This window comes from Neoarius graeffei, chromosome 2, assembly GCF_027579695.1.
Source record: "Neoarius graeffei isolate fNeoGra1 chromosome 2, fNeoGra1.pri, whole genome shotgun sequence".
In the NCBI taxonomy this organism is placed as follows: Eukaryota; Metazoa; Chordata; class Actinopteri; order Siluriformes; family Ariidae; genus Neoarius; species Neoarius graeffei.
Window position 1 is genome coordinate 67290588 of NC_083570.1, and position 26950 is coordinate 67317537.

The 26950-nt window shown below is 40.1% G+C and overlaps 1 protein-coding gene across 7 annotated transcripts in view; it reads left to right on the forward strand.

Moving 5' to 3' along the window:
• The window catches only part of ptprz1a (protein tyrosine phosphatase receptor type Z1a), a 126151-nt gene that overhangs the window by 71678 nt on the left and 27523 nt on the right, over nucleotides 1-26950 (forward strand). For 4 of the 7 annotated variants that reach the window (XM_060914761.1, XM_060914758.1, XM_060914759.1 and 1 more), the window contains 10 exons: nucleotides 6349-6415; nucleotides 6545-6702; nucleotides 8441-8591; nucleotides 10557-10741; nucleotides 11950-12076; nucleotides 15836-15876; nucleotides 16002-18027; nucleotides 19615-19759; nucleotides 21417-21505; nucleotides 21656-21741. In XM_060914761.1, coding sequence (XP_060770744.1) covers nucleotides 6349-6415; nucleotides 6545-6702; nucleotides 8441-8591; nucleotides 10557-10741; nucleotides 11950-12076; nucleotides 15836-15876; nucleotides 16002-18027; nucleotides 19615-19759; nucleotides 21417-21505; nucleotides 21656-21741 — 3075 coding nt within the window. Of the gene's footprint in view, nucleotides 1-6348; nucleotides 6416-6544; nucleotides 6703-6910; nucleotides 7144-8440; nucleotides 8592-10556; nucleotides 10742-11949; nucleotides 12077-15835; nucleotides 15877-16001; nucleotides 18028-19614; nucleotides 19760-21416; nucleotides 21506-21655; nucleotides 21742-26950 lie in introns of those variants that run through there. The other 3 variants (XM_060914762.1, XM_060914765.1, XM_060914764.1) reach the window with 3 other exon arrangements.

Consider the following 26950-nt stretch of genomic DNA (forward strand, 5'->3'; position numbering starts at 1 on the left):
ACTGTTCTCATACATGTCTTGCACCACTCTAATATACTTCTCATTCACTCCACTCTTTCTCATACAATACCATAACTCATCTCTCGGCACTCTATCGTATGTCTTCTCCAGGTCTACAAACACACAATGTAGCTTTCTCCGGCCTTCTCTGTACTTCTCCGTTAACATTCTTAAAGCAAAAATTGCATCTGACGTGCTCTTCCTTGGCATAAACCCGTACTGTTGTTCACAGATTGCTAGCTTTCTTCTCAAGCTCGCCTCCAATACCCTTTCCCATAGCTTCATGGTGTGTCTCATCAATTTTATTCCTCTATAATTACTGCAGCTCTGTACATCTCCCTTATTCTTGTATATTGGGACTAGCACACGCTTTCTCCATTCATTTGGCATTTTCTCATTCTCTAGGACAGCCTTTCTCAACCGGGGTGCCGTCTGGCTTCGTTAGGGGTGCCGTCAAAAAATTATATATTCTAACATTGAAATAAATAAAATGAATTAAAATTCCAAAAAACGATAGTTACACTAATGCAGATCATCGCCGCCTCATGCATCATCAAAATTTGTCTCATGGCCCCCTTTCCCATGTCACAATGTCACTGCCGGGATCAACGTATGGTCAGCATGACTGCGTATATTTTATATGGGGGTGCCTTGAGAATTTGCATACTTCTGAAGGGTGCCATGACTGAAAAAAGGTTGAGAAACGCTGCTCTAGGATCTTATTAAACAATCTCGTTAGGAACTCCACAGCCGTCTCACCCAAACATCTCCACGCCTCAATCGGGATACCGTCTGGTCCAACCGCTTTCCCAGTCTTCATTCTTTTCATGGCTGCCCTCACCTCATCCTTACTAACCAACTCTGCTGCCTGATTTGCTGTCTCCAATGAATCTGACCTTTTCTCTCTTGGATTCTCCTCATTTAATAAATCCTCAAAGTACTCTTTCCACCTTCTTAATACACTCTGTCAGCACATTTCCATCTTTCATCACTCTTACCTGCTGTACATCCCTCGCTTCCCTGTTTCTCTGCCTAGCTAGTCTGTACAGGTCTTTCTCTCCTTCTTTGGTCTCCAGTCTTTCATACAACTCCTGGATTATATACACAGATTACATAAAAACACTCTGAGATCACAAATTAAGTAATAAAATACAGCAATCAAAAATGATTTGATTTGATAGTTTTGTTCTCTACATTTGTATTTTAGCTAGCTAGATTTCAAATCTGATTTGATTTGATAGTTTTGTTCTCTACATTGTATTTTAGCTAGCTAGATTTCAAATCTACGGGCATCAGGTACACACAGGGTCCAACACAGCAGCTCTGTGAAATTACAGCAGAGCAGCTGAGAGGATTTGTTTTTAACTTGACACACACTAACTACGCCAGTCACACATTGTGATAGACAGAATAGTTTTTTTGTTGTTAATTCTCAAAATTCTTTTGGTATTCTGAGGGAATGCAGTAGATATCTTGAGAGTCATAAATACCCAGACTGTCTCCTAAACCACATACTACTGATCTTAATAATTTTCATTACACCACTGTTATCGTTAACATTCAGGTATACTACTACTGTGCACTGTGTGGTTTGGAACTCTTTCTAAAACTTTCTCTCTAGACATGTGCACTTACAGACAACAGATTCATTCTTGTTGTGGTTAATGACACACACACACACACACACACACACACACACACACACACACACACACACACACACACACACACACACACACAGTTTAACCCACAGAAACATTCTTCAACAAGTAGTTTTCAACTGAAAGTAATTTGAAAAACACTGAGATCTCTTTGAGGCATATACGTACAGCAGATATCTCTGTCCGTATGATATAGAAAGGAAATATACAGTCATGTGAAAAAGAAAGTACACTCTCTTTCAAGTCTAGGTTTTAAGTGTCGGGACATAATAAAAAAATCATCTGGTCATTACCAGGTCTTAAAATTAGACAAATACAATTTCAGATGACCAATAACACATGACATGTTCACCCTGTCGTTATTTATTGAACACAAAGTAAGCCAAAAATGCAGTAGCAGTGTGTGAAAAATTAAGTACACCCTTACTGCTTCCATAGAAATTATGAAGGCAATTAGCAGCCAGGTGTTACTGATCAGATTAATTTGATTAATTGATCATCAGCAAGTGTGGCTACCTCTTAAAAAGCAGAAGTTTTGGCAGTTTGCTGGTCTGGAGCACTCAGGTGTATGTTAACACAATGCCAACGAGGAAAGACATCAGCAATGATCTTAGAGAAGCAATTGTTGCTGCACAGCAGTCTGGGAAGGGTTATAAGGCCATTTCCAAAAAAAATTGAAATCCATCATTCTACTGTGAGAAAGATTATTCAGAAGTAGAAAACATTAAAGACAGTTGGCAGTTTTCCCAGGAGTGGACGTCCCAGCAAATTTACTCCAAGGTCAGACCGTGCAATGCTCAGAGAAATTGCAAAAAACCCAAGAACTACATCTAGGACTCTACAGGCCACAGTTAGCATGTTAAATGTTAAAGCTCATGACAGTACAATTAGAAAAAGACTGCGCAAGTATGGTTTGTTTGGAAGGGTTGCCAGAAGAAGGCCTCTTCTACCTAAAAAGAACATGGCAGCACGGCTTAAGTTTGCAAAGATGCATCTGAACAGGCCACAAGCCTTCTGGAACAATGTCCTTTGGACACATGAGACCAAAGTGGAAATGTTTGGTCATAATGCACAGCGCCATGTTTGGCGAAAACCAAACACAGCATATCAGCACAAACACCTCATACCAACCATCAAGCACGGTGGTGGATGGGCTTGTTTTGCAGCCACAGGGCCTGGGCACCTTGCAGTCATTGCATAAACCATGAACTCCTCTGTATACCAAAGTATTCTAGAGGCAAATGTGATGCCATTTGTCCAACAGCTAAAGCTTGGCCACAATTGGGTCATGCAACAGGACAATGATCCCAAGCACACCAGCAAATCTACAGCAGAATGGCTGAAAAAGAAAAGAATCAAGGTGTTGGAATGGCCTAGTCAAAGTCCAGACCTCGACCCAATTGAAATGTTGTGGCAGGACCTGAAGAGAGCTGTGCATAAGCACATGCCCTCAAACATGAATGAACTGAAGTAATGTTGTAAAGAAGAGTGGGCCAAAATTCCTCCACAACGATGTGAGAGACTGATAAAATCATACAGAAAACACTTGTTTCAAATTATTGCTGCAAAAGATGGTTCTACAAGCTATTGAATAATGGGGTGTACTTACTTTTTCACACATGGATTCTGCATTTTCACTTAATTTATGTTAAATAAGTAATGACACGGTGGAATCTGTTGTGTGTTGCTTTACACCTGAGGTTAGATTTGCATAATTTTAGGACCTGGTAAGGATCAGATGATTTTCGTTATGTCTTGATTGGTAAAACCATGTAACTGGAAGAGGGGTGTACTTTTGCTTCACATGACTGTATGATAATAAAATATGATTACATGTGTCAGTTAGTTAATTTGTTTGCCCCATTTATTCAACATGTCTTTGCTGGTCTAATTACAAAAGCTTACTAGCAGAAATATTTTCAAACAGAAGCAATGTCTCCCTCTTTACAGTTCAGCCTACATACTTCTGTTTATCCTTTGTATTTGTGCAGTAACCTGAATCTATGAGCTGTATGAACATGTTATGTATGTGGAGAAACTAGATTATTTAGATCATACACTGGGTTTTTAAAGATTGAGAGTGTGTACATGTGAAGATACCCTGGGGTCTGAATGCTGATGGTTTTTAAATTACCTTTTTTGTGTTGTATACACTCATAAGCCATAACATTAAAGTAACTGACAGTTGAAGTAAATAACATTCAGTGTAACATGATTATCTCCTTACAATGGCACCTGTCAAGAAGGGGGATAAAGGCATCAAGTGAACAGTCAGTTCTCAAAGTTTATGTGTTAGAAGCAGGAAAAATGACCAAGTGTAAGGATCTGAGTGACTTTGACAAGGGTCAAATTGTAGTGGCTAGATGGCTGGGTCAGAACATCTCCAGCAGGTCTTGTGGGGTGTTCTCATTATGCAGTGGTTAGTACCTACCAAAAGTGACAGCAACAGGGTCATGGGCACCCAAAGCTCATTGATGTGCATGAGGACCGAAGACTAGTCTTTCTGGTCCAATCCCACAGAAGAGCTATTGCAGCACAAATTGCTGAAAAAGTTCATTCTGGCTATGTAGAAAGGTATCAGAACACAAAGTGCATCACAACTTGCTATATACGGGGCTGTGTAGCCACGTACCAGTTAGAGTGCCCATGCTGACCCCTGTTCACCACCAAAAGCCCCTACAATGGGCATTTGAAGATCAGAACTAGACCATGGAACAATGGTAGAAGATGACCTGGTCTGATGAATCACGTTTTCTTTTACATCATGTGAATGGCCAGGTGCATGTTAGTTGCCCATCTGGGGAAGAGATGGCACCAGGATGCGTTATGGGAAGAAGGCAATCTGGTGGAGGAAGTGTGATGCTCTGGGCAGTGTTCTGCTGGGAAACCCTGGGTCCTGGCCTTCTTCTGGATATTACTTTGAAATGTACCACCTACCTAAAGATTGTTGCAGACCAAGTTCACCCCTTCATGGCAATGGTATTTCCTAATGGCAGTGGCCTCTTTCAGCAGGATAATGCACCCTACCACACTTTATAAATTGTTCAGGAATTGTTTGAGGAACATGACAAAGAGTTCAGGATGTTAACTTGGCCTTCAAATTCCCCCGATCTCATTCCAACCGAACATCTATGGGATGCGCTGGACAAACAAGTTCGATCCATGGAGGCCCCAACTCACAACTTACAAGACATCTTGGTGCCAGATACCACAGCACACCTTCAGAGGTCTTGTGGAGTCTAGGCCTCAACAGCTCAGAGCTGTTCAAGTGGGACCTACACAATATTAGGCAGGTGACTTTAATGTGGGCAGCACGGTGGTGTAGTGGTTAGCGCTGTCGCCTCACAGCAAGAAGGTCCTGGGTTCGAGCCCCGGGGCCGGCGAGGGCCTTTCTGTGTGGAGTTTGCATGTTCTCCCTGTGTCCGCGTGGGTTTCCTCCGGGTGCTCCGGTTTCCCCCACAGTCCAAAGACATGCAGGTTAGGTTAACTGGTGACTCTAAATTGACCGTAGGTGTGAATGTGAGTGTGAATGGTTGTCTGTGTCTATGTGTCAGCCATGTGATGACCTGGCGACTTGTCCAGGGTGTACCCCGCCTTTCGCCCGTAGTCAGCTGGGATAGGCTCCAGCTTGCCTGCGACCCTGTAGAAGGATAAAGCGGCTTGAGATAATGAGATGAGATGAGACTTTAATGCTATGGCTGATCGGTGTACATTACTGTCCAATCATACATTATGTCATCAATTAAGTATCATAGAAGTATAAAATATAGATCTAAATAATATGAACCAGACATAATAAGGTATTTTTAAATGGTGTATTTTGTTTTCACATTTAAACATGGTAAACCTTTAAACACTTTACATGGTAAAATAGGAAGGTAGTAAATTATGAAATAATTATAAAGTATGAACATGCACGGTAATTTCTGCTTCAAGGTTTCACTTTAATCACTGCTTTCCAAACATGAAATATTCCGTATATTAATTTTATTAGGCGGCACGGTGGTGTAGTGGTTAGCGCTGTCGCCTCACAGCAAGAAGGTCCGGGTTCGAGCCCCGGGGCCGGCGAGGGCCTTTCTGTGCGGAGTTTGCATGTTCTCCCCGTGTCCGCGTGGGTTTCCTCCGGGTGCTCCGGTTTCCCCCACAGTCCAAAGACATGCAGGTTAGGTTAACTGGTGACTCTAAATTGACCGTAGATGTGAGTGTGAATGGTTGTCTGTGTCTATGTGTCAGCCCTGTGATGACCTGGCGACTTGTCCAGGGTGTACCCCGCCTTTCGCCCGTAGTCAGCTGGGATAGGCTCCAGCTTGCCTGCGACCCTGTAGAAGGATAAAGCGGCTAGAGATAATGAGATGAGATGAGATTAATTTTATTATAATGTTATATGTACAAAATATGGATTTTATTTTATTGACATAATTTATGCCAGGCTTTTATGCTTGGCCATTCCAGGCATAGTGTAGTAAGTTCCAGGTGCAATGACTCACCCGCCTTAGGCTGAAGAAGGCATTTCCACCCAGCAGTTTGAGGTTATGGGGGTGGTTCTGAGACAGTACATAATGCCACATATCCTACAGAGACATAGAGAACAGCAATATGTACCTTCCTCTTCTTTAGTGCATGTAATGTTTTGTTTCATGTTATTTTTTAAACTTGTATCAATAATTGCACTTGTGAAATCTCACAGGCGAGTGTTGAAGATAATGAAAACTATGAAGCCATCATTGATGCAGTCAACAGTGTCAGCAGATTTGGTATGCACATTTTATTTCAAGGTTAACACTATTTACAAGCCACTCATCTTCTACTCATCAAACGCTACCACACTCTGAATTATATATAGTTGAAAAAGGACCCATTATGTGATTTCTTTTTTTTTTCAGGAAAGAGTAGTAGTGTATCTCCGTTCATCCTACAAGGCCTCTTGCCCAACTCCACAGAGAAGTACTTCATCTATAATGGTTCACTCACATTTCCTCCTTGCCATGAGACTGTGGAGTGGATTATTTTTAAAAATACAGTGGCCATCTCTGAAGCGCAGGTGAAATCACTATACTACACCATGGCAATAGTCACAATGTTTTATATTACTTTACAGCCTCAAACTGTATAATAATGTATATGTGGTCATGTCCCTTTATAGAGGAACCCATGAAATGTCTCCATTTACTTGAGGTTTTGGTATCTGATATTCTGACTTTCACATTATCACCGAAGCTAATGTGTTTGAATCGTTTAAAAACCAGTTCGAAATGTGACATTATGGTGTCTCACATTCAAAAGTACACTGTCATTACTGGGTACAGGAGTGGGTGAGGGTAAGATTACCAACGTCAAAAGGATGGAAATAGTTAAAGACTCTTTCTTTCTGCTGTGTGTCATTTAAACCTTGGGCTATTTCCCTTAAGTAACTTGCAAGTAGACACATGACGTTACGGAATGGGACGAAACTGAATGCTTGAAAGCTTTCACAAGAAGAAAGGTAAGAATGGGTGGGTCATCCTATTCAAAACAACACATAATAGCAGACAATGAAGCACTTTGTCTCAAACACATTAAATCTCGTGCAGACTGGACATTTGTGAAAAAAATCTTTCTTGTGTTTACATTCGAAAAATAATGATAAGGCAGCAACAGTGTTGTTATTCAACAACAGTTTATTTAATGTTATGATTTGTTTTGTGAGCTCTCAGAGAGTTGTATTAAAAAATAAAACTTTCACGTATTTTGTGGTTCATCACAGAAACAGATTTGAAGTCATGTTCTATCCCTGCAGGCTGGGAAAATCATCCAATCCCCCTATAAAGAAAAGATCTGATATTAGGCTTTAGAAAATCACTTGGTGCCGTGTAAGCTATTTGTTGATAATGCGAGCCAAAAAGGTTTTCACTAAGACAAACGATACTTGTTTAACTGCAGTTCTATAAACACCATATACAATAACTGCCATGGGTGGTGAGAATGAGAATCACCTGGATGCCTTCTTGTGCATGTGCACACGCATGCCAAAACCTTTCAACAAAATCACAAAGTCACATATGATTTGGTTTTTGCAACAAATAAGAAGGTGTGAATGAGGTGAGAAGAAGAGAGGGAAAGATACAGTAGCTGTAACAACGGGATTTATTGCAAATACTGTCATATATCACGTTGTGCCATTGCTGAGGTGCTTCATACTGCGTATTGAGATTAGGAGAGGTCAATTACAACTGGTGGTTCAAGCTGAAGTTTTTAGTTTAAAAGTGTAACGTGCAATAATATTAACATTACATCTGCAAACTGGGCGGCACGGTGGTGTAGTGGTTAGCGCTGTCGCCTCACAGCAAGAAGGTCCGGGTTCGAGCCCCGTGGCCGGCGAGGGCCTTTCTGTGTGGAGTTTGCATGTTCTCCCCGTGTCCGCGTGGGTTTCCTCCGGGTGCTCCGGTTTCCCCCACAGTCCAAAGACATGCAGGTTAGGTTACTCTAAATTGAGCGTAGGTGTGAATGGGAGTGTGAATGGTTGTCTGTGTCTATGTGTCAGCCCTGTGATGACCTGGCGACTTGTCCAGGGTGTACCCCGCCTTTCGCCCGTAGTCAGCTGGGATAGGCTCCAGCTTGCCTGCGACCCTGTAGAAGGATAAAGCGGCTAGAGATAATGAGATGAAGATCTGCAAACTGTATGGACACTAATGATATTTGAGAACGGATTGCCTCATGTCTCATATCTCAGACCTTTGCAATCAGTAACCATGGACTTGAGTGTATGTTATGAATGTTTGTGTGCTGTCGTGCCATTGCAGTTGGAGATGTTCTGTGAGGTGATGACCATGCAGCAGGCCGGCTATGTGATGCTGATGGACTACCTGCAGAATAACTACAGAGAGCAGCAGCCGCAGTTCATGGGCCAGGTCTATTCTTCATACACCGGCACTGAAGAGATCCTCACACCTAGTACGTACACACACCCACACACACTGACACGTACTCATGACACAAACTGTAAGAAACACTTGATTTCGAACTCTCAGCTTTGAACAAACATTTCAAAGAATTATAAGTGGAATTTTCCACTGAGGAATCTGATTAAAACTGTCAAACTGAGTGCAGTTAAAGATGTCTCCTATTTTTGATAGTAAGCCTACACTTAAGACTTTAAGCTTTTCTCTATGAATAGAATGAACTCCGACCTATTTTCAAGCAATTATCTGTAATCTATCATGACCTTTTTGACGTTCTCATATACTTTAAACCTTGACTGAACGACAGTATTAAATGAGTGTCTAATGACGGTATTATATCATTATTCTTGCCAGTAAATGTATTTTTGCTGGAAGACTTAATGCTGTTCCTAGTGCTCCAATATAGTTTGCTTGAACACATAGGAGTAATGTCCTATTAACCTCACTGAAATAATATGTGCTTAATATGATTATGTTGGTGGCTATGATGTGACATTGTCTGTTCCCAGTTCCCAGAGGATAGGGACCATTGTTCATATGACTTTAGGTGTCTTTTTTTTTTTAGCTTAAAAAAAACCCCTCTCCTTAAACATGTATATGATGAACATGACGCTGTAGCTCTACTGTCAAACGTCATGTATGATTTCTCTCAGGTGGATGTACTTCTTATTGACGGTCTTAATTTCTAAAACACGCCTTACTAGTAATGTTAAAGGTTTAATGGTTTTAATGCTTTAACCACAGAATTTCCTCTTTTTGTAAGTATTTGAACGAACAGGCTATATACACAGACCTATGACCTTAATCCAGCACAGCAAGAATTATGGACACATTCTGTCCTCTCTCATGACTGTACATCTGTATCAGTGTGAGAAAACTCGGCAACCTTCACTTCCCACTCTCTCAGTAATGGGTTTAGTCTGCTACTCTATAACATCTCTCTCTATGTGTGTTTCTCAGGAAGTCAGTAGACTTTTGTGTTGCCAGGTAACTGTCTCTGAGTTTGCCCTTTATGCCTGTATAGGTCTGGCGTCTTCTCATTACTGATGGGAGTTTGACTCATTCAATTTCTACCAAGCTGCCAAGAATTTTATCTTTATTTTTTTTTAAATGACCATTTGTTCTTTGATAACGATAAAGCATGTTTTTATTATTTGCAGTGAGGGTTGTGTGTTTTGAGGAGGGTGTGGCATTTTTACGTTTTGCTGTACAGTTCGGAGGTATATAAAACACTATAAAATGTATATTATCATAAAAAATAAATACATTTAGGGTGAAAATGTTGCATTTTCTTTAGATAGCCTCGTAATAACAGTTAATTGTGTACATTGACAGTGATCTATTGTGTGGCTATATTCTGCCCTCTGGTGTTCAAATGGATCAGTTAGTACAGTACTTATTATTATATATTCATTTGAATTTCTCAAATTTTGCCAGGTTTGGTTGAATGAATGAGTTATCAGAGTATAATATGCTCAGCAGCTTGTTTAATTTGCTAAAAAATTAACAAAATAAAATTAGCATTTCAGTTTGTGCAATTGGTATACAGGCTAATCTGATTTAATCTGCTCCTTATGTGTCTGAGTGCTGTTTTTTTTTTTTTAAAGAGATGTTCAGTCTCAGATGCTGAGCACAGATGGTGAAGAATGCTCTCCACGCTAAGGTCACCATGTGCTAGGACCAACAGTGTGTGAATGAGAGAAATGACTGTTAAAAAAAAACAAAGCAAAAAAAAAAAAAACACCTTCTGTTTGCATGCATCTGTTAAAATGACATTATTTTGAAATGAAATGCATAGTGAAAAATAATTTATCAATAGTTTATTAGCCTGAGACCCATGCTATTTTTGATAAACACTCATTGAAAACATAGTGGCTAAGCCAAAATAATTCTACATATTGCTTTTATAGACTATTCCTAAATATGGTTGGTGTGTGTGTGTGTTGGTCTTTTGCAGTTTGTAGCTCAGAGCCAGAGAATGTGCAGGCATATCCACACAACTACACAGGTCTGCTAGTGATGTGGGAGAGGCCGCGGGCTGTGTATGATGCAAGCATAGAGAAATACTCAGTCACCTACCGGCAGGCACAAAGAGATGATCTACCTACGCTTGAGTACCTTACTGACGGAGACCAGGATGTGGTATTATAGATTACACTGAATTAATTTATTTAAATGAATTAAACTGTACAATACTATCAAACTATACGTTAAACAAATTAATTTATTTAATGAGAAGTACACAATCTGAAATGTAAAAACGTATACACTGAAACTACTGTATATTTAGCAGTTATTCCATGAAATTGAGTCGTATAGTATATGAGCTGAGCTGATGAGGTGTGTGGCATTGAGTTGGCTATAAGACGTGACATTATTGAGATTGAGTGGAATGACTGTTTTATTATATCCACATTCACTGGATTTTGAGAAACAGAGCTTTTTTTTTTCAAATTCAATAAATAAAATCTTTATACAAAATGTCCGACAAAATAATTTCCACTTAGAATGTAAACAAACCAGCAAAATAACAGTAGTAATTTGTGAAAAATGCTACAATAATAATTATTGAAAAATAAAAAAAAGGATATGTTCTTACCATCAAATACTTTTATCCCATATTTTGTTGCTTTTTGTATTTTGGGTGGTTTTGTTTTCGAGTAGAGTTTTTATTTCATCCTCAGTTGGTTCAGCAAAATGCTCAGCCATTTTGTTTTTCTCTACTCACGGTATATAAGCTGATAGCCTAGTAGTAGAGTAGCTAATCAGAGTGCGTGATTGCTCATATCCAGTGAATGTGAATAGAATAATACCAATGATACTACACACAAGGTTTGTCATTCTATTACAACAGAACAAAACTACACTATATTGGCAAAAGTTTGTGGCCAGGTGACCAATCATATCTCTATGTGCTTGTTGAACATCCTTTCCAAGATTTAGTCTCCCCTTCAGTGATGTTCAGATCAGGACTATTTGTGGGCTACTTTAGTTCTTCCATTTCAGCCTTGGCAAACCATGTCTCTGTGGAACTCAATTTGTGCATAGAGGCATTCTCATGATGGAACAGGTTTGTGTTCCAGTGAAATCTCAATGCTACTGCATGCAAAGACATTCAGTACAAAGTTGTGTGCTTCCAACTTTGTGGCAACAGCCTGGGAAAGAACCACATATGGAAGCGATGGTCAGGTGTCCGCATACTTTTGGCTATATGTAATATGGCTAATTTTGCATTATAGTCTAATGTATTGAATATAAACCTAATTCCAGTGGTTTTTATAAGCATTTTTTTATGTTAAAAGTCTACAGATGGACATACTGTATTTTTGTCTTCTTTGTTTTTCTCACAGGGAGCCATCATCCAGGACCTGGAGGCCAACACGAGCTATGTGGTGCAGGTGGTGGCTGTGTGCACTAATGGTCTGTATGGGCGTCAGAGTGATCAACTGATAGCGGACATACCCGTGATTGACCCTGGTAAGAGCATCCGAACCCGTCGCTCTCGTCTCTGTTGAGACTGAGTTAGCGTACTTTAGTATTCTGAAAACCACAGACATGTGCAGATGCTCCATACTGTAGTTTGATCCCTTCCTTTACCATGCACTTTACTTATCATATGGTATAAGGGACAAGTGTAAAGATTGGTGCTAGTTAGTATTTAAGGTTCCATGTTTTAAATGACAATCACCTTATTGATTTAACCACATGCACAAGACATTTAAAAAAAAAATAACGCTCTTGTCCAACCCTGAGGGAATTCTGACAATCGTTAACATATTAAATTGGCTCTAGTGCCACATGAACACCATATACACACATGTTAATGGCAGTTGTTTATCCTGCAAACTTCATATCTGACTGCCCACTCCTATCTGCATGAAAGTAAAAGCCACCTGCTCCCACCGTGGGTTCATTTTTTAATTTTAATTTAGTCATGATGCACAACCTCTACCAGTATGCACAGTATTCACGTGAACCTGAAGTACTTATTACATCAGTATTATTCCCCAGGGTAACTATGTCTCCAGTTACACTGTGATTAAATACTTCTTATGGGGATTTTTTTTTTTCAGATTAATCAAACTAAACCAAGTTTGATTCCCAGATTTCCCAGTTATAAAAAGCAGGCACTTTTTCCCCTCTTTAGTATTTCTGTTTAAATGCACAGTAACTGTTAAACTTGTTCAGTACAAACTGTCAGTACATTTAAAAAGCCATAGGATTGTTTAGACTTGCATGGTTGTTGCTGTCATATTTTCAAGGATCCTTTGCTCATTTCTGTTATTTTGGATTTTTAAAGTTTTCTACTGGATGAAACTGTGTTCCTTTTAAATTTATTTACAGCTACATTTGTTCTGCCTCTGTTTCTCTGTGCATTGCCCTTTTCTGTGTCCTTTGTAACCATTGTATTTTATGTGCAAACCTTGCCTAAGGTGTGCACAGTATGGTGTTTCTCGTACATATTTTTTTCAGTGGATCCTTATGAGCTTTTATATGCTTCCTATACAGCCCATGATTTGTCTTTAATTATATGAGCAAACCTTCATTTTTACAGATACAGTTTAACATTTTCACAGCAATTTGTGTCAATGCCATGCTATGTTGAGAATCTGTATCACTACTGTTTATAATAAATTAATCTCCACTGCATAAAAAAATTCCATGTATCATATTTCTATGGATGTGTTCTCATTTTGTAAAACTGTGCACTTTAATGTGAATAGAATATTTTTTTCTTTTTATTTCGCCATTACAGTTGTAATTGCTGATCTGAGCATCCACTGAAGCATCCTTGTCTTTTAGTATTAGCTGCATATTCTAATACTTGCTTCACAGATAATTCTTATGCTTGAATCATAAAATATGCTAGAATAATCTCTACCATTTTTTGGTAGTTGGTCCGAATCAGAAGGTAAGATGAGCAGTAGGAGTGTAACCATTTCAGTGCTTGCTGTGTATGTGGAGCCACTCTAGTGCATGAGAATGTCTGTCTAGTTTCCTTTGTGCCCTGGTCATTATCAACCTGTTATCTAATTTATAAATTCAACTATTTAAAATTGATACACACGAAACTGATAGTTTGTGAAAAATGTAAAAAATCAGTTTGTGAGCACGTACAGTTAGGTCCATAAATATTTGGACAGAGACAACATTTTTCTAATTTTGGTTCTGTACATTACCACAATGAATTTTGAACAAAACAATTCAGATGCAGTTGAAGTTCAGACTTTCAGCTTTAATTCAGTGGGTTGAACAAAATGGTTGCATAAAAATGTGAGGAACTAAAGCATTTTTTTTAAACACAATCCTTTCATTTCAGGGGCTCAAAAGTAATTGGACAAATTAAATAATTGTAAATAAAATGTTCATTTCTAATACTTGGTTGAAAACCCTTTGTTGGCAATGACTGCCTGAAGTCTTGAACTCATGGACATCACCAGACACTGTGTTTCCTCCTTTTTAATGCTCTGCCAGGCCTTTACTGCAGCGGTTTTCAGTTGCTGTTTGTTTGTGGGCCTTTCTGTCTGAAGTTTAGTCTTTAACAAGTGAAATGCATGCTCAATTGGGTTGAGATCAGGTGACTGACTTGGCCATTCAAGAATATTCCACTTCTTTGCTTTAATGAACTCCTGGGTTGCTTTGGCTTTATGTTTTGGGTCATCGTCCATCTGTATTATGAAACGCCGACCAATCAGTTTGGCTGCATTTGCCTGGATTTGAGCACACAGTATGTCTCTGAATACCTCAGAATTCATCCGGCTGCTTCTGTCCTGTGTCACATCATCAATAAACACTAGTGACCCAGTGCCACTGGCAGCCATGCATGCCCAAGCCATCACACTGTCTCTGCCATGTTTTACAGATGATGTGGTATGCTTTGGATCATGAGCTGTACAAACCTTTGCCATACTTTTTTCTTTCCATCATTCTGGTAGAGGTTGATCTTGGTTTCATCTGTCCAAAGAATGTTCTTCCAGAACTGTGCTGGCTTTTTTAGATGTTTTTTAGCCAAGTCCAATCTAGCCTTTTTATTCTTGAGGCTTATGAGTGGCTTGCACCGTGCAGTGAACCCTCTGTATTTACTTTCATACAGTCTTCTCTTTATGGTAGATTTGGATACTGATACGCCTACCTCCTGGAGAGTGTTGTTCACTTGGTTGGCTGTTGTGAAGGGGTTTCTCTTCAGCATGGAAATTATTCTGCGATCATCCACCACTGTTGTCTTCTGTGGGCGTCCAGGTCTTTTTGCATTGATGAGTTCACCAGTGCTTTCTTTCTTTCTTTCTTTCTTTCTTTCTTTCTTTCTTTCTTTCTTTCTTTCTTTCTTTCTTTCTTTCTTTCTTTCTTTCTTTCTTTCTCTCTTTCTTTCTTTCTTTCTCTCTCTCTCTCTCTCTCTCTCTCTCTCTCAGGATGTACCAAACTGTAGATTTTGCCACTCCTAATATTGTAGCAATTTCTCGGATGTTTTTTTTTTTCTGTTTTCGCAGCTTAAGGATAGCTTGTTTCACCTGCATGGAGAGCTCCTTTAACCGCATGTTTTCTTCACAGCAAAATCTTCCAAATGCAAGCACCACACCTCAAATCAACTTCAGGCCTTTTATCTGCTTAATTGAGAATGATGTAACGAAGGAATTGCCCACACCAGCCTATGAAATAGCCTTTGAGTCAACTGTCCAATTACTTTTGGTCCCTTTAAAAACAGGGTGGCACATGTTAAGGAGCTGAAACTCCTAAACCCTTCATCCAATTTTAATGTGGATACCCTCAAATGAAAGCTGAAAGTCTGGACTTTATGTCCATATCCATTATATAACTATAACTTGAATATGTTTCAGTAAACGGGTAAAAAAAACAAAATTTGTGTCAGTGTCCAAATATATATGGACCTAACTGTATGCTTCACACATCCATATGAATGAGGCTGATATTTGGCCATGTGCATAGTTTCGTTTTCATTTGTATATTATCAAAAAAGAGCCATCTAATTTGTATATATGCCTTTCCTTAAAAGCTTTTTCCAAAGAGCAAATTAACACTTTACCTTTCTGTTTTACTACTTGCAGATATACACAACAATAGTTTGTCCATAATGAGATGAGATGAGAGATATTCATAAATAAAAATATACAGGATTTTTTTTTTTTACTCAGTCACTTCACATCTGTTGGTTGAGGTACTATAGGTCTTCAAATACACAACACTGACATATTTATTTTACTGTTGATTTTCTTTCAGAAACAGACCCTGACCCTGACCCCTTTGGATTTGATGAAGAGGTAACTAAGAAAGTTGTACTGCATAATAAGTGCAATGAGAGAAATCCTCATTTATAAATAAAGAACAGTAGCCTAATTCAGGACTCTGCTGAACACCTTACTCATCTCTTTTGTCTCTTTCTCAGGAGGACTATCTGAACACCCCCTTGTGGGCCCAGCCTGACTCAAATCAGGCACCCTATCCAGTGCAAACCACTACAATCCGCCCCAGGTTCACTACAACTGAGCGTCATGTTCCTCCATTATTTGGCAAAAAACCAACCCCAGTGTCTACTGAAAATGAGTATCAGGGCATTTCTATAAAACACACGTCCCAACCCACCACCATGACCCCTACCACTGCATTGACTACTGGTAGTTTTACTAAAACAAAACAGCCTGTTCCTCCAGTCTTCGATATTAAAACCACCACAACATCCACTGAAAGCTATTACCAGGGCATTCCAATTAAACAGACTACCAATTATACCCCTATTAATGCATTCAAGTTTACAACAGCAGAGCAGCTTGTTCCTCCAGTCTCCAACATTAAAACAACCCCAACAACCACTGAAAACCAAGACATTCTAGAAAAACACCCTGCCCAACCTACCACCATGACCCCTACAACTAATTTTATCACAGATTTACTCCCTTTTGAAACACATTATAGCAACATAGCACCAAGTGTGGTTTCAGAAGATAATGATCTCAGTGACAGCTCTGAGGATCGTAGAGTAAAAATTAGTCCACAGGATGCAGAAGCCACATCAACCTCAGTGGTAGAGGAGGGGGACCTCACTGACTCACGTGGCTATGGGGAGAGCCCTATTACTGCTACAGATCCAGCCTCCTCCTTCCTCCCCACAGAGGTCCAAGTGCAAACTACAACTCCCACTGAGCCTCTCCCCACAACTACCAGTGCCTTTGGTGGTGTTCTCTCACCAGAGTTCAATGGTGAGAACTTTCCCACTGCGACCCCTGTGTGTGACTCCCAGCTCTGCCTGCATGCTATTCCTGTGTCTGTCCCCTCTAGCTCTGTGTTATCTGAGTCTGCGTCTACCTCAGACTGGGACATCCCATATACTACACCATCTGTCCCCCACTTCCTCTCCTACCCTGCACTGTCCAGCTCTCCCTCCAGCTCTGTGTCTTATTGGGATGTGGAAACTGTCTCTAGTGGTGATGATGGTGATGATGGTGACATGTCTGGGTCGGCTTCAGGCGCCTCCCTGCGTAACAGTACTCTCCCCTTTCAAACATTACCCGACTTGACTGACTCTAAGCTTTCTCTGTGGTTCAAGCAGGATATCTCTCACATCTCCAAGATCCTGAGCACAGTCTCTCCATCTCTGCAGCCATCAGATGCCTTCTCTAGTGACTACTCCTCTTTCTTCACCTCCTCTCTCTCAGATAGTGGGGTGGAGTGGGCTGATTTTTCTGTGGTACCTCTCACTGTTAGTCAAACTATTGATGCCCCTTGCATCTCATCACATATTTCAAGTTCAATGTATTCGTCATCTATATACCTAATGCCCTCCTCATTAATAAGTGACATGTCTAGTGTAGTAGAGGCCCATTCATTTCAGTCTTTCTCCACTGTTGGAACTGATGGGTTCAGTGTAACAAACTGGGACCCATCTCCTCCCACTGAGCCATCTAGTGACCTGAAAATCTCTGTTACAGCCAACATCAACAGCATCAGAAGCAGTGAAACCTCAAAGGTCCCGGGAGGCTCTGCTCCCTTGGAGCTCCCCTCAGTGTTGCCAACCTCAATCCCAGAGGCTACCTCATTACTCACACACTCGGCTGATGGTTTTCTGGACAGTAGTGCCTCAGGCTGGGTGGTGGATCAAGATTGGGCTCAGAGCTCAGCTTCAGGAGACGGGAGCCCTGCTCCTTCCTCACCCAGTGTCCTCTTCACTGAAGCATTAGCGGAGGAGCTGGAGTTAGAGGGACACTCATCATCCTTCTATTTTGAGAGTGAGAATGTGACAGAGAACGAGGCTACCATATTTGGTGTTTCCCTTCACCCCAGCCCACCCTTGACTCTGGGGGGTGTGGAGGAAGAAAACAGCGGATCAGGAGAGAGCATCACAGATAATGAGACATCCTCTGATTTCAGTATCCCAGAGCGTGCTGACAGAGACTCAAAGAAAGAACCAATGGAAGGTAAAAATACCGCCATCTGCTCACCAACTCTCATGGGGCTCCACTGGATTAGAACCACTACAAGAATCAACATCTTTGTTTATATATATATATATATATGAGTCTAATATAGTTTGGAAGTTTGTTAGCATTTCCATAACTAGGGACATCACATCTACTAACTTTTTGTTTTACTGATATCCTAAAGAACTAGCCAAAACTGACACCTCAATCTGACAGTCCCACAGCCATCATCACATTGCTTATGTTAATCCCTAACTCACATTGTTTTGTTTTGTCCTGTGTGCTTTTTCTCCACAATATCCCCAAGCATGACCTTCTGAATATCATTGTCAAAAGAAAAAAAAAGAAAAATCCAAAAAGGTCTGTGATGACTTGGCATTCAAATCACATTTAGGAGCTCAGTGTTAAATGTTAAAACTAACAGCTGGTATCTTTTTTTAAAGCAAAATCTCAATCTTCCCATTATTATACCTGCTGCCTTATGGCCAAGAATGTCCACTGCTATTTATTCTGATTAAGTGTTGCTGGTGAAATGCACAAGCCATACCAGTGTTTGTCCAGTAGAGAGCAGTAGAAGTCCTGCTCTGACACAATATCACTCAAACTGTCTCTTCTAGAACTCACGAGCTATGAACCGGACTGTTAATGCACAATTCTTGCAAATACTTTACTAGCTTATTTACGGTGGCACGGTGGTGTAGTGGTTAGCACTGTCGCCTCACAGCAAGAAGGTCCTGGGTTCGAGCCCAGCGGCCAATGGGGGCCTTTCTGTGTGAAGTTTGCATGTTCTCCCCGTGTCTGTGTGGGTTTCCTCCGGGTGCTCCGGTTTCCCCCACAGTCCAAAGGCATACAGGTGGCTCTAAATTGACTGTAGGTGTGAGTGTGAATGGTTGTTTGTCTATATGTGTCAGTGCTGTGATGAATTGTCCAGGGTGTACCCAGCCTCTCGCCCATAGTCAGCTGGGATAGGCTCCAGCTTGCCCGTGACCCTGCACAGGATAAGTGGCTATAGATAGATAGATAGATAGATAGATAGATAGATAGATAGATAGATAGATAGATAGATAGATATAGTAATATAAATAATTATATAAAAACAGTTTATTGCAAGTATTTATAAGGAATGTAATATTCTGGGACTTTAAGTCTGGTCAGTGCTGTGAACAAGTAGAACTAATAACCTCTGTGTTCTCAGATCATTTAATACAATTTGAATCACATTTCAGTTCTAGCTCACACTTCATGTTCAGCAATAAAATAAATCTGTAATATTCCTCCTTATCTATTTTAATATCCAGACTAATATAGATTTTTTTTTGAGTTAAGCTCCTTTTTAAAAGAAATTGCTTATTTTCCATTAAACTACAAGGTAAGTCTTGTCTCTTGGTTCTTTCAACTTATATATACCTAATCGCATGCTCGCCTAGTTGAAATTACCTTTTAGATTTATCTTTGATGAATGCCTTGAATGACTTGCCTGGTTTAATACATTAGAAAAATATATTTATTTGTGTTTTAATGCATTTGATTGCATCATGTTTCATTACAATCATCATATCAGGCTTCACTTTCTCTTGTTTGTAGATGCCAGTAACAGCAGTCATGAGTCTCGGGTGGGTCTGGTGTCCAGTATGGAGCATCAGAGGAAAACTGTGGTTCCTCTGGCTGTGGTGTCGACTCTCACCTGCCTCTGCCTTATTGTACTAATTGGCATTCTCATCTACTGGAGGTGAATTTTATATATGGGCCTCTAAGGATTATTATGCATCCTACCATGTACTGTATATGGAAAAAAATGACAGTGAGCATGACAGAAAAGATATATTTTGAAATTGAAAAGAGGATTTTAATTAAAGAGTCAGTGCATAGTAATTCAAAAAAGTATACTTGATGTATACTTTTATGCTAGACACATACATAGCAAGTCTATTGTCCTCCTGCAGACTGCTGTTTATTATCAACATCAATATGTCATTATTCTACAATCACAAGTATGTGAGAGGGTTTTGAAATGGATGGGTGATGGTTCATGTGGATATTTAAGAAAAGGTTTAATCCTGGGGACTTGTCCTCATTCCCACCCCAGCCTATTAAGCAAAGATCCCAAACACAGATCACTTAGGATGTAATTAAAGGTCACTTGAGAGCGGGGCTATGTGAATGACTTCAGTCTGAAATATGTTTCTATATGGATGGTAATGACTGAGGCTGCAAAGATCACATGTTTGTCATGTAATGTGACATATGTTGTTTGTCATATGGCTGACACTGTACATATCTAGTGAGGTGGTGGTAATATCTTGCTCCCAGATGACCAAGAAAAACAATCCTAAACTTAACTTTTCTCTCTGTTATGTTTTAACTGTGAAATAAGCAGTTTTTTACAATCCCATCAAGTACATGGTTTTGCTGTATAAACAGTTCAATTGCATGAGACTGTACATTTCCCTTCCTGCTTTAGCTCTTGAGTTCTCATCATATTGTTGGTGTTTGACTTGCATTATTACACCATGGGGACTGGGTGAGATTAAGTCACTAATCTTGTAGTCTGATGATTAAATCTCCAAGATGCTGATCTGTTGTTTGTAGCTCTGTGCTGAAAAAAAGGGCCTGTGATGATTATGTCTAAGAAGGCATGAAGTGTGTGTGTCCTGTTGGCCCAGTGGGTGGTGGAATTGAGCAGTGTGTGGTCTGTTCCACTCCTTATTGGTGTTCATTTGTGCTGTGGACAGATGCACACTTGAGGCAAGCATTGAGGACATCAAATGTCAATGATTAATCTGGCCAGACGTTGTCCCCCTGTAATCCCTTCTAAGAAGTTGCTTTCATGTGCAGGGATGCCCAAGTTAATCAGAATATCTGTTGGGTGGTTGTGATTCTCTTTAAGTCTCTTTGTTCATTGTTGTTTTTCTCATTTAAAGCTTGTAATTCTTCCTCAAGCATAAGGAGATTGCTTATAGTCTATAAAAAAATATCAAGGCTTCTTGCCATTATAACTTTTTCATCACATAGAGCAAATAATAGAGGCCAAAACAGCTACAGGATGCCAAAAAGGAACCATCAACATACTTTTTTGGTGTGTTTTCTATTTAAATGTAGCCTTTCTTAGAACTATATTGAAGTATAATTTTCAGTTTGCTCTTAATGCTTTGTCTTTTGCCATCAGACCGATAGTATCTTTTTTAATTTCTGAAAGAAAAAACAAACAAACCAAGACTAAAGTGCAATAAAAGACTAAAGAGTGGATCATTAATGTATTTTTCATTATCCCCATCTTGTCCTAAGATGTAATGTTTTTGCTAAGCACCTTTTGTGTGCTGTGTGCTTGTTTGTGAAGTGTTTTGACTCATCTTGGTTAATGATTTGGTTTGTCATTTCCTCCACAGGATGTGCTTTCAGACTGCTCATTTCTACTTAGATGACAACACATCCCCTAGGGTCATATCCTCCTCTCCTCCTATGCTAAGCCTCACAGGTAATTCTCGTTACACTCTCCCTCTAGTAGATGGCAAATGCAGTGTGTGTTGCGTGATCTCAGACTGCTGGTTCCTCAAGTCTGAGAATGCAAGCAATAAAGACCATTTGCTGGTGATGACATTTATATATTTTCTCTCTGCCCTCCCAGATGAGCATGAAGCTCTTTCAGTGGAGCAGTTTGTCCAACATGTTACAGAACTTCATGACACCAAGTCCTTCTGCAAAGAGTTTGAGGTGTGTTCTCAGAAAATTCCTCAGTTAGTTTTCTGTCATGAGCAAGGACGCGTTATCCTAATGGGCTTCATGGGCAGCTGCCCAGGGCTTCGGCCACTAGGGGGCCTCGGAGGTAGCGAGATCGGAAAATCTCATCTCATCTCATTATCTCTAGCCGCTTTATCCTTCTACAGGGTCGCAGGCAAGCTGGAGCCTATCCCAGCTGACTACGGGCGAAAGACAAGTCGCCAGGTCATCACAGGGCTGACACATAGACACAGACAACCATTCACACTCTCATTCACACCTACGGTCAATTTAGAGTCACCAGTTAACCTAACCTGCATGTCTTTGGACTGTGGGGGAAACCGGAGCACCCGGAGGAAACCCACGCGGACACGGGGAGAACATGCAAACTCCGCACAGAAAGGCCCTCGCCGGCCACAGGGCTCGAACCCAGAACCTTCTTGCTGTGAGGTGACAGTGCTAACCACTACGCCACCGTGCCGCCAGATCGGAAAATATGAAACGATATTTTCAGAAGTTTTGATCATATTGATAACATTTTTGATGCATTTCGCCACCCGTAAGGAAGCCCACCTTGTCCCTTCGCATAAATCACCCGTCATTGTCAATATGATCACTGTCCACCATGTCTTCACACGCTACGCCAGCTTGAGTTCAATGATTTAATTAATGACTTCGCTTTCCACAAAAGTAGGAAAGTGCCCTTGTAAGTTGACCCATGGCTGTCAAACTGAATGCGCAAAGCTGTGTGCCACTGCTGTTTGGGACATTACGTGTGTGAAAGGATGAAATGTTTCACATAGCCTAACATTTTGAGATTTATTTCTGAGAAGCAAGATATTTTTCTTTCTTTGTTATCGCTCTTTGTTTTCACAAGTTAAAAGTCGCCTGGATTCCAAAATGAAAACGAACGGTTATATACCAAATGAATGTTCGTTCTGAATACTGAAGAAACTGTTGTAGGCCGAGGTTATGTTCTTGACATGTTGTTCATTGACTCACTTATTCCAAAGGCTTCTTGAGGCTAAACTTTAGTTAACCAGACTTGTTAACCGTGATGTCTGATGGATTTTTTCACCATGCAATTGCCTATTTCACCATTGCTTTTTCTCGATTAAATAGGTGTTGATGGATATAAAGTTTTATCGTTCAATAGTATTTCTAATTGTGCCACTGTCATTATTTAAGTTTCTGTGTCTAGTTAGACAGGCACGTCTGAGGGGGTGAATTTGCTGAGCGCAGTTGACAACAGGCGAGGGTGGGGCCTCGGGGGGGTGTCTGCCCAGGGCCTTGGCAAGGGTTAACGCGGCCCTGGTCATGAGCATATTTATACGTGAATATTTGTAATGACCATTTAAAGTGCATTTACAGACAGCTCTCATACCTTTCTGTTCTCTCAAGCATATGCTTTCCAACTTCAGCAGATCAATGTTTTGATTACTAGAAAATGATTTTCCACTAATTGCAGTTAAAAAAAAAACACACCTTAACAGTTTGTTAATTCATGACCAAATGGCCTGCCCTATTCAGTCATGGGCGGTACGGTGGTGTAGTGTTTAGCAATGTCGCCTCACAGCAAGAAGGTCCTGGGTTCGAGCCCAGTGGCCAGCGAGGGCCTTTCTGTGTGGAGTTTGCATGTTCTCCCTGTGTCTGCGTGGGTTTCCTCTGGCTGCTCCGGTTTCCTCCCACAGTCCAAAGGCATGCAGGTTAGGCTAATTGGTGGCTCTAAATTGACCGTAGGTGTGAATATGCTTGGAGAGGAGATGGGCGCCACCAAGCAATCCAAGCCCAGAGAAAAGACATGAGAGATGAGTGACTATGTCAGCATCTCTCATGCCTCCCTAAGACCGCAATGCGGTTATGGGAATGAACAGAACAGATTCAGTCATGTATGAACTTTAATTGCAGGCAACTTTTTCAAGAGAATCATTAGGTCGCAGAATTGCTTGTTTGCTTGTGACTGTTATTTCAGTATTCCACTCAGATGCACACAAAAATGCACTAGTATACAATGCAAGCTTAATTAGCTTCAAACATTGTCAAATTTAAACCACCCCCACTCCTGAGTTGTATTCACTTGTTCTTAATTATATTAAAGTGGTTCAGGTAGGCTTTGATTTGAAATACAGTACGGTCCAAAAGTCTTAGGCACATGTAAAGAAATGCTGTGGACCAAAAATGGCTTAAAAAATCATGAAATGAAATGTTTCAACCTTAAAATAAAAAATACTGTGGACAGCAGTAAGCCATAATAAATGAAACAGAGTCAATATTTGGTGTGAGACGACCCTTTGTTTAAAAAAAAAATAGGAGTCTCAGGTACAATGAGTGCAGTTTTATGCGGAAATGAGCTGTAGGTTTTACTGAGCATCTTACAGAACCAGCCACAGTTCTTCTGGACACTTTGACTGTCACACTTGCTTCTTCATTTTGCACCAAAACCCAGCAGCCTTCATTATGTTTTATTTTTTAATCTGAAAAGTGCTCTCTTATGTAATATGCTGCTCAGATACAAACATTTTTTTCTGTAACATTTAATTTTGTGCTGGAAAACGAACGTTTGGAACTCTAAAATGGTTTTGTACTGACTCGATAATGTAGAAGTCATAAAATACAAAAAAAACAGGGTGCTGAAGATTTTTGCACAGTACTGTATGAGATTCTAAGGGCTTAACAGTGAGTTTCAGTAACGTGTGTCCTGTCAGTCAGAATACAGAACACCACATCAGAAAGTTCTTGAGCCTGTTGTTGACCACAATAAGCACTGTCCAATACTGTTATATAAACATTTGATTTATTTGGCAAGATTATGCTAAAACATTTCTGGAAGCACTTCAGAGAAGTTAACGTTATTCATGTTAGCCTAACTCCGTTTTTACATGCTAACTAACGGTGTCCAAGTTAACTAGCTACAGTGGTGCTTGAAAGTTTGTGAACCCTTTCGAATTTTCTATATTTCTGCATAAATATGACCTAAAACATCATCAGATTTTCACACAAGTCTTAAAAGTAGATAAAGAGAACCCAGTTAAACAAATGAGACAAACATATTATACTTGGTCATTTATTTATTGAGGAAAATGATCCAATATTACATATCTGTGAGTGGCAAAAGTATGTGAACCTCAAGGATTAGCAGTTAATTTGAAGGTGAAATTAGAGTCAGGTGTTTTCAATCAATGGGATGACAATCAGGTGTGAGTGGGCACCATATTTTATTTAAAGAACAGGGATCTATCAAAGTCTGATCTTCACAACACATGTTTGTGGAAGTGTATCATGACACGAACAAAGGATATTTCTGAGGACCTCAGAAAAAGCGTTGTTGATGCTCATCAGGCTGGAAAAGGTTACAAAACCATCTCTAAAGAGTTTGGACTCCACCAATCCACAGTCAGACAGATTGTGTACAAATGGAGGAAATTCAAGACCATTGTTACCCTCCCCAGGAGTGGTCGACCAACAAAGATTACTCCAAGAGCAAGGTATGTAATAGTCGGCGAGGTCACAAAGAACCCCAGGTTAACTTCTAAGCAACTGAAGGCCTCTCTCACATTGGCCAATGTTAATGTTCAGTGTTCTCCTGATGGTGGACTCATGAACAACAATGGTGTGCATGGCAGGGTTGCAAGGAGAAAGCCACTGCTCTCCAAAAAGAATATTGCTGCTCATCTGCAGTTTGCTAAAGATCACGTGGACAAGCCAGAAGGCTATTGGAAAAATGTTTTGTGGACGGATGAGACCAAAATAGAACTTTTTGGTTTAAATGAGAAGCATTATGTTTGTAGAAAGGAAAACACTGCATTCCAGCATAAGAACCTTATCCAATCTGTGAAACATGGTGGTGGTAGTATCATGGTTTGGGCCTGTTTTGCTGCATCTGGGCCAGGACAGCTTGCCATCATTGATGGAACAATGAATTCTGAATTATACCAGCGAATTCTAAAGGAAAATGTCAGGACATCTGTCTATGAACTGAATCTCAAGAGAAGGTGGGTCATGCAGCAAGACAATGACCCTAAGCACACAAGTGGTTCTACCAAAGAATGGTTAAAGAAGAATAAAGTTAATGTTTTGGAATGGCCAAGTCAAAGTCCTGACCTTAATCCAATCAAAATGTTGTGGAAGGACCTGAAGCGAGCAGTTCATGTGAGGAAACCCACCAACATCCCAGAGTTGAAGCTGTTCTGTATGGAGGAATGGGCTAAAATTCCTCCAAGCCAGTGTGCAGGACTGATCAACAGTTACTGGAAATGCTTAGTTGCAGTTATTGCTGCACAAGGGGGTCACACCAGATACTGAAAGCAAAGGTTCACATACTTTTGCCACTCAGAGATATGTAATATTGGATCATTTTCCTCAATAAATAAATGACCAAGTACAATATTTTTGTCTCATTTGTTGAACTGGGTTCTCTTTATCTACTTTTAGGACTTGTGTGAAAATCTGATGATGTTTTAGGTCATATTTATGCAGAAATATAGAAAATTCTAAAGGGTTCACAAACTTTCAAGCACCACTGTATGTGTTAATGTTAGCTGTGGACAAGGCTATGGCAAGTTGGTGGGAAAATCCACAGAAAGTCATTTGAATAACCAGGCTGCATAGCTATTGCAATGTTATCGCTAGCTCTAAAAGCACAGACAACTTCACTGCAAGTTTTCTCTTGGAATAAAACATTTATATACTTCAATATGCTTCCGCAGGTTGGACGGCAAGTTTTTGTAGGCTGTGATGTCCTCCGTTTTAGGCAAACAAAGCAAACATTTAAAACAAAACAACTCCTTATTCCTTTCAGAAAACTGAAACATGGGTTCTTGGTAAAGACATGAGTGCATGCATCCCCCAGAAGAACCGTCTCCTTCCATTCTGCCATTAAGTGATCATGTTAAATAATGCTGCGGAGAAATAATTTAACTTGATTTTATCCAGTCTATAGACATGACCTGACCCTAGTGATTACTGACAGGCTGTCTCAATGTCACCTGTGAAAAAATCAATCGCATTTTAGATAATAAAAAAAAAAAACATCCACTTTCAAAGCCACTTCGTAGTAACGAGGAACTTGATAGAAATATAGTGGAGTAAAAAGTACGATATTTGTCTTTCAAATGTAGTGAAGTTAGTCATAAGTTGCCAAAAAATGAATACTCAAGTAAAGTACAGATACTTAAAGTGTACTTACAGTGGTGCTTGAAAGTTT